This window comes from Notothenia coriiceps, unplaced genomic scaffold, assembly GCF_000735185.1.
Source record: "Notothenia coriiceps isolate Sejong01 unplaced genomic scaffold, NC01 NC01_scaffold00011601, whole genome shotgun sequence".
NCBI classification, from domain to species: Eukaryota; Metazoa; Chordata; class Actinopteri; order Perciformes; family Nototheniidae; genus Notothenia; species Notothenia coriiceps.
Window position 1 is genome coordinate 136,188 of NW_011344302.1, and position 11,954 is coordinate 148,141.

Genomic DNA, 11,954 nt, shown 5'->3' on the forward strand with positions numbered 1-11,954 from the left:
AGCACTGGATGGACCTCGCCGAAATGAATAGATATCCAACTTTTCAGTGTTGAAAGCGAAGCAAAGCGGATATTGTGAAATGACTGAAATGACCTGCTTACTGTTCACCTCTTGGGGAAAAAGGGTGNATATCTATTATTCTGAAATGGACCAATCTGCACAATGACTACTTTTACTGTCGCTACTTTCACTATATTTTGATGAGAATACTTTTGTACTTTTAGTTGAGTAACATTTTGATTGCAGGACTTTTACTGTAACAGAGTATTCCTACACTCTGATAATTCTACTTTTACCTAAGTCAAATCGGAGTACTTCTCCCACCTCTGTAAGGATTGCAATGTGTCGAATAAGGTAACGTTTTACAAACATGATTCATTTAAAAAAAAACAAACGTCCAGATGTTATTGGAAGTGTGTGTAGCAGTCTTCCTGCCTGTTTCTTTAATACAGAGGTTGTGTTTAGTCAGTCTTACACACTGATGAACCCGTTTCAAACTCTCAGCATGCTGATGGCATTGTAAAGTGGATCTCCTGAGGCAGGAAATGTATTTCTCTACACACTGGGGAAATGAATTTGTGACCACATGTCCCTCTGGAGGAGCTCCTTTCGACGCTCCTCCTTCGCGTCGAAAGGAGCCAGTTGAGGTGGTTCGGGCACCTAGTTAGGATGCCACCTGGGCGCCTCCCTAAGTTCCAGGCACGTCCAGCTGGAAAGAGACCAAGGGGTAGACCTAGGACCAGGTGGAGGGATTATATCTCTTCGCTGGCCTGGGAGCGCCTTGGGATCCCCCAGTCAGAGCTGGTTGATGTGGCCAGGGAAAAGAAAGTTTCTGCTACCTCCACGACCCTACCACGGATAAGCGGGAGAAGATGGATGGATGGATTTATGGATGGATGGATGGATGTCCCTCTGGCGCCACCCTGTGGTCAAGTCTGACCACAGGGTGGCGCCAGAGGGACATCCATCCATCCATCCATAAATCCATCCATCCATCTTCTCCCGCTTATCCGTGGTAGGGTCGTGGAGGTAGCAGNGCCTCCGATGGACTTTACTTCTTCTTGTTTACTTCTGCGATACAGGGACATCACTACCCAACACTCTATTGGCTATCTCTCAAACACATTGTACCTGATTGGCTAAGGGACGGGACATCTCTAAGCGGATGACCAATCACAACAGAGCCGGCCAGCTAACCAATCAGAGCAGACTGGCCTCTGGTTTCAGACAGAGGGTGAAAAGAGGTGCTGCAGCACAGGCAGTATGAGAAAAATAAAGAGCTTTTTGAACATTAAAGCATGGAGACATGTCCAAGTAGAGACACTACATACTGATATACACCTGAACATCAGCAGGAGAGGACTCTTTAAAGTAGAGACACTACATACTGATATACACCTGAACATCAGCAGGAGAGGACTCTTTAAAGTAGAGACACTAAATACTGATATACACCTGAACATCAGCAGGAGAGGACTCTTTAAAGTAGAGACACTACATACTGATATACACCTGAACATCAGCAGGAGAGGACTCTTTAAAGTAGAAGGTTTGTAGAATGATACAAACCTGCTTTTTGGCAGGAAGGGCATCTTTGCCTCTCTCTCGGGGGTGCACAGAGAGTTGTCCTGACTGCTGTCTGTGGTCAGGGACACTGAGTCCGACATGCGTGATGGAGATGAACAGTTGCTGTTGTTCTGGTTGCTGTTGGCAACTGTATCATCCAGCAAAGAGTCTGCGTCATCTGTTAATCAGAAATATTGCCGTTTGTATACTGTAAATGTAGTAACTGTCACTTTAAAAATACATATTTCAAATAAAAAACACTTTTACCTTTTTTCTCCTTACTTAGAGTCACCACTTTAGGCTGGTTGATGGAGATCTCAATTAGAGGGGGTCTCATCTGAGCCACTTTCATCTCTGCCTCTTCATCAGAAAGCTCCTCAGAATCCTGAGTATAAAACCAATCATTTAAAAGTGTATAATGTGTAAGGTTTGGTACCAAAATCCGATTCCAAAATTTAGATTCCATCGGTATCGTTTAGAAATGTTAATTTCGGTTCTGCTTATTGATATGTAGGAAAATATAGGAAATGTATCTCGCTGCTTTCTGTACTGTTAGACGGGGGTGAGCGGGAAATGTAGCGAGCACCAGAGTTGGGAAGCAAAACTCGGTTCCGAGTAAGAACAAATGACAATTGTCTGGTACCGGGATAATAAGAGTTATGAGGACAGGAGGCCGAGCCCTTTTTCTCTTTCTACACACAGCTTCATCTTTATCAACCTATCTAATGGTCCTTCTCTCATACGTAATGAATGTTATTAAGCATTTTAGCTTCTATGTTGTCATATTGACCGCCATTTCCTCTATGACGTAAAGCAGCCTCCGTCTGTCTGTGTCCTCACATCCACGAACTGTGAGGCAGACTCGGAGGAGCAGAGGGAGTCAGAATCAGATCAGAATATTTGTATTCGTCCCACATTGTTTATGAATTATTGTATAGAAAGTACATTTTTTTTAATGAAAATAGGATTTATGACTTTCCAAACAGTGAAGCGGTTGGGCAGCTGTAACATTTGTATTGCAGTACATGTTGGACACAGACTGTGGTTGGACTGTGTCACACAGGCAGGTTGCAGTGTAACAGCAGAGGAGACTGGGGGAATTGTACATTTTCCAATTGTACCACTTAGAACTAACTTGTGAATGCAAAAAAAATACAGAGATGATTTTAATATAATTGTATTCAATAACAGCAACTAAAGTATGAAGTCATTTGTAAATATGAATAAAGATATGACTAAATGTTTTCATAAATCTATCTTTCAAAATATATAAAAAAAAGCAGAACCTGAATCAAAAAAATCCCAACGATACCCAACCCTAATAATGTGCTTGTTGAATTTGAAATTGGGAGGATGAAAGAGTTCAAAGTACCTCCAGTGTGTCCTCATGGTTCATCATAGAGCCCCCTGCAGTTTTGAGAGGGACTCTGTGAGAGCTGTAAGAGTCTGAAGTGTCTTTCCATTCTGTGGAAGAGGAGTTTTGACCATATGTGATGGAGGGTTCAATGTCTGATACTGTGCCATTGGGATAGGGAGCTTCAATCACCTAAAAAGAAAACAAATGTATTACAAATATTCCTTCACCTGTGTATAGAATGATCATTTCTTAAAGGGGAACTAAGATTTATTTCCAAGTAAAATCACATTTGGCTGAAGCTGACCTTAACCCCCACGTCCTGCACTCCAATGTGGTTCCTCTCCACTGGTTTTGCATCCCTCCCCGACTCGTCACCTGACTCGTCCTCCTTCAGCCGGTGAGCCACAGACTGGGCTGTCTTCACCATGTTCTTCAGCTCCTCTGGGTACGGAGTGGGATAGCGCTTCAGATTACCCTCCTGGGGGAATGACATGTAGAAAGAGATGCATTCAATATCATATGGACACATGTCTCACTGATACAAAGACATTCATGTTGATTAATATCTTGGAATAACAGATTTGACATGAAAACAGCAAAATGATACTTGTGATGACAACAATGTCCTTATTGCTTCTTTTTTCAAAAAGTGTTTGAGACACCTACCCGTGGGGGTGTTTCTCTCTCATCCTTGTCTTCGTCACACTCGAAGGCCACTTGAGCTCGGTGCTTGCGTTGTTCCTCCCAGAGAGCTGGATTGAAGCTTTCAGAGTCAGAGCTGGGAATGTCTACAAATCAAAGAAGAAACAAGGAAGAGGAGGATAAGGTGTTAGTTTTGAATGTAATGTTTTGTATCATCATTTATACATGTTTGACTTTGACCACACGGTGGCACAAAGACTGCATGAGGCAAAACATTCAAGAGCTGTGGAGAGACTTCAAAGTCAGGAGTTAACCCTTTCAACTCAAACCATTCAATCATGAAGTATTGATACATGGAATTGTTGTTTTATTAAACGGACAAAAAAGCAAAAAGATCAAAAGCACAACATTAAACATTATTGCCAAAATGAAATAATGAAAAATGTGTCACTCTTAAAGCAGACAAATGATTGTTCAACATTACTCTGCAAAAAATATGACAACAATTGAATGAAAAATGTTACTAGAATGATAGATCACTTCTTCACTGTCACGTTTGTATGACTCCTGTGTGAAGGGAGAACACAGCACAGGATGTATAATTCAAAAATATATGTGATTGTGGTTATGATGATCCGTGAACTCTGCAGCAGAATCAATGTTGGTGATCTGCCCTCTCACGTGTCTAAGTCTTATCGCAAATTAAATAACACATTTGTAACCTGACCAGAATCTCATCAATTTTTGAAAGAATTGATATCATACTATATGATTAAAACTGTCATTCAAGCTTTCAGGTGGAATAGATGGCACTATAAAAGTCCAAATCAAGAACTCTTGTTTCTGAAATTGTTGAGACTACACCAGAGTGTGAATGCACAGTGGATAATGTGAGTCACCTGGTGTGTGGCCTTCATATTGACAAGTTTTAAAACAATTATCGCAGTCAGGTCAAGACTTTTTCCAGCCTTTCAGGAAACATGAGGAAACAGATGAAAGCTCTTTTGGAACATTCCCAGTTGATTAGCATGGAAAATGGCATGAAGCAGATGGCTCTGAGATATCAAACAGAGAACAGGACCTGCATGCAGTTACTTCAGCGGGGTGTTTTCTGCTGGTGCACCACATCACTGACATTGTTTCAAAAATCCAGCAGCTGACTCACTGCCATTTTGTAGTTCAAGCGTGTAGATCTTAAACCACTAATTACTCCAATGTTAAGACCAGCGGGGTCAGCGCAGGCTGTCCCGTGTCATCGGAAACCAAACCAAACTAACAGATGCTGTTTCTGCATTGACTGCAACTTTAGTCTCGAGTAACAAGGTCCCTCATGAAAAATGAAAACAAGAATCCTTGCCGGCCACTTATAAGATTGCTACGAGACAATTAGACTTACAAAACTACTTATTTTCCTGACTTTTCATTCTGGGTTAGGTATAGACTATCAATTCCCACAAATGATCCTGAGAAAGTGCTCTTATTAGTCATACAAGAACAGCTCATTTGTGGAATTGCCTCGTGGTACTGAATACGTCTTAAATATCGAGCTAAAAAGTGAAAAAAGGTCAGAAATATTTGCAGATTCAAATTAGTCTTTTATGTTTTTTTATGATTATTCTCTTTGAATGCACAGGACTCACATTCCTCCGTCCTGGTTTGTTGGGGGAACATGTAGTTGGTCAGCACAGTTTTGTGTGTCTCTGGATCCTCCTCTTTCTGGAGCGGGATCAGGGGCTTCGACTGTGGGAGACAAAAAGTAGGTTTGAGTGTGCTATCTGCTAGTCCTGCGAGTCCTAGTGTCTCTGCGCCTCCCTTTGGCATTGGAAATGAACTTGGCTGTAACATTGGTACGTGATTAAATTCAAACTAGAGAACGCATGGGGGGGAAACACATTATAAGATGCACCAATTAGGAAATTGATAGTGTTCAACTACTTTCCCACAGGTCTTTGCAGCAGAGTTTCTCCCTTTAATCTTCTCCAAACCACCCACTGTCCTTGCTTTGATTGAAATAATACTTAAACACCTCTTCAGTGACTCTTCCTGTCAACCATCCCTTGATAAAGCTGGCTTAAGCTCCATCAATGTCCCCTTGACCCAATCACCATCACTGCACCTGCCCAAGAGAATCCCTGTATCTCCAAACTGCTGTGCCGGCTGAAAAATCTCTCCTTGATGTGATTTCTGCAAAACTGCACTCTTCAATAAGTAAGTCAATCTCATTTATAAACATGCAGTACCTTTATCGTGTCAGTGTTCTACAAGTCAATTAAGGACAATTACACTTTTGATTTACAAACAAAACATGAAGAAACAACATTAAATGCATGTTTTCTCAAACAGATATGAATGAAAAACAGTCTACATCGACACATCTCATGTGTACAGGAATGCTGTTTTTTTAAATCCTCACGGAAAAAGCTGAATCCCCATTGGTCCACAGAGCTTTGGTCATATGAACTTGGAGTCCTGTCTATCTCTATGTGTGATCAATAAATCAGTCAGGTTGGTAAATCAGGTGTTAATGGATCATTACAGATACATATCAGGATTGGCATGTATTTCATTATACAGCGAATTGAGGTACAGATATACTCAAGACTAGTTTATTACGCAATTTATTTATGAATAAACCACTGCCTTTAAAGTTCTCTATTGGCTGGTTTCTTGTTAAGAAATGTACAAGGGTCATGGTGTGATTGATTGTAGAGAGATGTGTAAATGATAAGAAAGTTCTCACAATGTTTTCTGCTTTTAAAAGGCCAAGGACAACTTTAAGATGCATTCTTTTATTGACAATGTGTTGAGTCAATTAAACAGACACTTAAATTGTCTGGTAGCGATGAAACAAAGGCTGAATTATTTATTAATTGATTTCAGAATGCGGTGAGTCAAAAGACTATCATTTAGAAGTATGTCAAAGCTGGAGCAAGCAAACACAATGAATCAATATACTCCCGCAGCATCTTCTGCTACAGTACTTTTTGCCTTTGCATACAACGCCTCCGTTAAGCTGGAAACGAGCCGTTCAAGAATTCCTTTCCCACACAAAGCTACACTGCTATGACAAAACGAGACAAAGTCCCTTCCTGACACACAATCTGAGCAGTAGGGATGGGTACCGAGCCCCGGTATTAAACGGGCTGAATTATTAAGGACAGCGGTACCGTTAAGCTCCGACGTTATCGGTCTTTTTATCGGTACTGGCGACATGTAAAAAATATGTGTTAAAACATGGGTTAATGATTAGAGGTAACCGAGTTATTTATTTTGTTAAAGTTTCAGCTATTCTGTTTACAGTTCTGTCATCAGATTATTTAGTAACTCAGTAACGACACTGTTTGACACGCATGCCTAGATGACCATACTGTTGTCTTTCAACAGGTAATCATGTAAGCGTAAGATCTTCTGACATTCATTAGGATACACCAGCACTTTAAAAATGTAGTATTTACGGTTTCTCTGTCTAACCTGCACTGCCATTTGGCCCGATCAAATGTCCTGGAAGTGGTGTACTGAATTTGCAATGTGTTTTCCTTGGCCTCATTAGATTCATTTACAGCTGAATAAGGTGGCGAGTAACCTACCACTACAGTATCAGCTTTATACTTGTGATTCATATTTAATTTATATAATTAATGCTGTCAAAATTATCGCGTTAACGGTGGTAATTAAATTTTTGAATTAATTGCGTTAAAATATTTTACGCATTTAACGCATGTGCAGAATGGCCCGCCCCATACATCCCACCAGTGGCAGCGCCAGGGTATGGCTGGAGTAGGCTACACCCATACCAAGAAATGGCTTAGCCCCACCATGAAAAATGATGTTAAAGTAAGCAAAATAAAGTCCGCCAACTCGCGCAGAGAATTGCACAAACAGCAGTTAGTAAGATTGATTTCAGTAGCCACTTGTCTGGAAATACAGAAGACCAGAAACGGTTTTGAAAACTTTTGTCACGTAGTGATCGTCTTCTCAATAGAACATCTTTGATAATGTCTTCTGGCCAATCAGAATCAAGATAACGGCGTGGTGTTGTTGCAGGAAGTCCCGACGGAGAATACTTTTGCTGTAGTACAGGGGTGCATACATCGATACAACATTACGTGTTGATAGAAATCAACACGTAATGAATTAAGACCCCACGGTTTGATGATTGATAGGTGTGGGGGCTGTCTTTCATTTTGACACACAGAACAATGTTATAATAAACATACATGCATACTGTATGTTAAATGGATATATCCGCCTTCTTTCATTTATCTTTCCATTCCCACAACAGTATACATAAAGAAATGGCATATTTTGGACATAGTTCGAATGGTGATTAATCTGATTAATTCATTTTTAAGCTGTGATTAATCTGATTAAAAATTGTAATCATTTGACAGCCGTATATATAATATTACCTGGTTTTCAGACAGCCACATTGCGGTCATCTGGTTCAGTTTAGTGAAACTGTAGGGAAGATTCTTCAACCTGCAGAGGAACAGAAACCACACAGGTACTCAGTCGTCTTGCATCAACAACAATGCATGAGCAAAAGTGACAAATGACTGCCATATGAAGTGTGTAAGGTCATTTGAATGTGTGACGGCCCACTGTAAAGATAGGCTTAAGCCTATTTTTCGTGAAAAATGTAATGTCAGTGCTTTGGGATTGTGGCCAAAGTTATTCAGTGTATTTGGCACAGAGCAGACTCAAGGCATGGAAAACCCCTGATTAAAAATGTATTGAGGCCTTAGCTTCCTAACCATCCCAATTTCATTCTGGCCAGAATAAAGATTATTCCATCATGGTGTGGTAATTATCATTATCTGTTTCAGGAAGTGGGTGTGTAAGTGTGAGATCAACTACTTTGCATTCATAATGAAGCATTTATGCAAGGCTGCAGGAGTGGCTTCTTTTATAAGGACCTGCTCATAAATATTTCATCATAGATCCATCTGCAGATTTGTTCCTATATAATTGATTAGCCCATCAAATGTCCAAACATTGTCAACAATTAGTCTCAAATGCTTTGGTGACGTCTTAAAAATAAATTCAATTCCCATGAATAAGAAACAGAGAATTTAGTGGCCAACCGTCACATTAAAGATAATGATTTAAAATGTTGCTTCAAAATGCCTTTTGCTAAACCATGATCAAAATAAGCAGAAAAATATCATTTTGTCCTTGAACTTTGATAAGTGTGAAGACTGTCAGTCAGGACTCACTTGTTGTTACTGAGATTGATGACCTTGAGCTTCTGCATGTCACCCATTTCATCAGGCAAGGACTCCAGCTTGTTGGAATGTAGGAACAATACAGTTGCATTCTTCCAGCTGCCCATCTGCCAGGGGAACAAACCGAGGATTCAGAGACGTGAATGTTTTTACAGATGAGCAGACTGGCCTCTCACACCCTTTAACACATCTCTATTCTCCACCAACACACGTTCTTCTATACTGTAATGTGCATACTCACCTCGGGGGGGAGTAGGGTAAGGAAGTTGTGATCTGCAGCGAAGGTGCGGATGCTGGCACATTGACCGATGGTAGAGGGCAACGCTTCGATCTCATTGAAGCTGCAGTCCAGCTCATCCAGAGAGTGCAGTCTGATGCAAAGGAGGGTAGTGAGACGTTCATCAATTGATGTCATTATTATATACAGCACTTTATTATGTTAAATCTTGGTTAAAGAACATAGATGTTGTAGTGTTCCTATAAATAATTGGAAGACTTGAAAGAGGCTTAAGATAAATGATTAAAACTGAACCATTACAGGCAGATTGATCCTGACCTTAGGTCCTAGTATGTGCCAACAATCCTGGATCCCAGAATTCCCATAATGCAACTCAATTACATATTTTGAATAAACACTCCCTGCCTTTTAAACAAGGAAATCTTTTAAACTCCACATCCCCAGTGTGTATTCACCACACCCATGCTAAGCTAACATAATAAAGTTTCCTCGGAAAGCTCCCGATGGAGCCCCAGTAGACATTATAACCACTTTCACAGGCTCATTACGTTTTATGACAAGTAAACTGAAATTCATGAGCAAACATCGGCAGAATGTCCCTTTAATTCTAATGCATCAAACTGTCAGTATAGATGTCATTACTGGGATTGTATGAGATTGTAAAATATTTCTTGATTGCCCTTCAAATATACTTTATACAAGATGGATGTATCTAACAGTGAAATAGACGTTTACAACAACACTGATGCATCTTAAAAGCTTCATGGGACTGAACCCATGTTGACACAGAAGAGCTGGCAGCTGGGGCTTTCTGCTGAATGAAAAATGCAAATGCACTCTGGGGATTCAGATGAATGCAAAAAAAGAGTCCGACTCGCAGGAGAGCCACAGTGTTATAAAACAATCCAACTCCAAAACACGGCACTCGACCCCTCCCTGTGGAGTATAAAACAGGGACAGACCACACTGTGCACAAATAGCGGAATGAATAAAAAACAGCCATGTATAACTGAAACATTTATCAGCTTGCTTAAAATAAAATCCTTGCATGGGATTAAGCCAAACCATAGGCTTTGTCACATAATCCGTGTCAAATTACATGAGGAGAAATATTCTAACATATGGCATAATGGACAATGCTTGTTTGGAAACAATGGATGAAAAAAGGGACTGCAGGAGTAATTGTCAGTCAATGTAGATAGCCTAATCTTTGTGTTGGAACAAAAGGATTTGGATTATGTGGACCTCTGCATCTGCTGCCTGCTGGGTTTACCTGTCTGCTGCACACAACATCAGCTGAGAACCGCTATGGCTGCTTTAATCAGTAGTGTGTTAGAGGGTCAATTCATTACTCTGTTTCCATAAATCAATACGGCAGACTCAGAACTATGAGACTCAATTATTGTCAATCATACTTCATAATCATGTCCGGTATCAAGTCATTCAATATGGCCAGCATTAGACCAAAACAAATAAAGCAGCAGAACACATTATGTTTAATGGGAATATCTGATTTATCCAGACAGACATTTTGTGCAATCAGGGGATGGCAGATGAAAACAGCCCATAATCTTCTGATATTAAAGCTATTGCTGTAATGCTCACCCTCCGACTGAGTCAGGCAGATACATCAGCTGGTTCTCATCCACTTTCAGTGCAGTCAGTTTCTTCAGTGAGCCTATAGTAGGAGGAAATGAGACAGAGAATTAGAGAGACGTATGCAGAAGCTCATGTCACTTATTGATTATAGCTTGCTGTTGAAACCACATAGAGGAGGATCCATTACAGCGTGTAATTAGATTATTTCATACTGTCGTCAATACTATAATCCAGTGGTTCTCAACTGGTCAGGCCTCGGGACCCACTTTTGGGTCGCAACCCACCAGTTGAGAACCACTGCTATAATCAGTTAGTAGTAATGAACCCTGACTCTGTGCACCTGGACTTTGGATTTAATTAACTTGGTATTCAAATATGAATGATTACCTTTTTCCCCAAGAGGTGAAAGTAAGCAGGTCATTTCAAATATCCGCTTTGCTTCCTTTCAACACAAAAGTTGTATCTATTCTTTCGCAGTGTCCATTCATCTATAAGGGATAACTAAAAATGAGAATAAAAAAAGACTCCATAGTACCAGAGGCCACTGTTTGAGTTATATTTGCACACAAACTTTTCAACTTTCAAACTTAAACGGTGCGCTCCCAGCGCACGTACCGACAGTGATCTACAGCAGTGGTTTTCAACCAGTGGTACGGGGACAAACTGTCTCGCTCTCGTAATGTCTGTCTGTCTTGTTCTCGTTCTGTCTCTCGTACCACTCTCGGTTCCACTTTCACTTTAGCGCGCTACCCCAAAGACGGTCCTGGAAGACGAAGTTTGTTACGGAGTGTGTCCGACGGTCCGAAGAGCCAATGTCTAATGCCGTGTGTGTGTTGGTGAGTAAACTACCCCCTTTGGTAATACTTTGGTGAGTTGGAAACATCACACGGTTATAAAAAAAGTAAGAACCCTGGGGAAGACATAAATCATGGTATTTACTACCAAACGTACAAAATGGATGAAATTTCAGTACGTAAGCCTGAATAGTGTCTCCTCCTACGTCATGACAAAGGGGTCAATGTATTCAGGTGTTTACCCTTCAAAATTTTTTCTTTTTTTACTAACGTTTTCATACAAAAATTTTGTCAATGGCAAGTAAAAGCCGGATATTTCCGCGCGGAAAAAAGTTAAAAGCTGCGACCCGAATATATTGCCCACCGCCGATTAAGAATACCTAAAAATTCGATTGCCGTGATCCTGGAGGTTAATACCAAAATGGGTCCAAATGGTCAGGGTGGGGAAATGAGATCACCCGAGAAAGTACCGGCCAGGCGCCTGGGGGTGAAATTCGCCGCCCCGAGGCGTCTTTCGACCCTCCGGCCCTTTC

The 11,954-nt window shown here is 40.7% G+C and overlaps 1 protein-coding gene across 1 annotated transcript; it reads right to left on the reverse strand.

The window, feature by feature from the left end:
* Nucleotides 1-404: 404 nt before the first annotated feature.
* On the reverse strand, nucleotides 405-10,719 carry LOC104946851 (protein LAP2-like; the record flags this gene model as incomplete). The annotated part of the gene is made up of 11 exons (XM_010772742.1): nucleotides 405-441; nucleotides 1,570-1,744; nucleotides 1,834-1,951; nucleotides 2,939-3,112; nucleotides 3,228-3,401; nucleotides 3,590-3,711; nucleotides 5,206-5,305; nucleotides 7,975-8,044; nucleotides 8,782-8,897; nucleotides 9,032-9,161; nucleotides 10,634-10,719. Coding segments are annotated over 11 exons (1,302 nt in total), but the record flags the coding sequence as incomplete, so codon positions are not given.
* Between the last annotated feature and the right edge of the window lie 1,235 nt (nucleotides 10,720-11,954).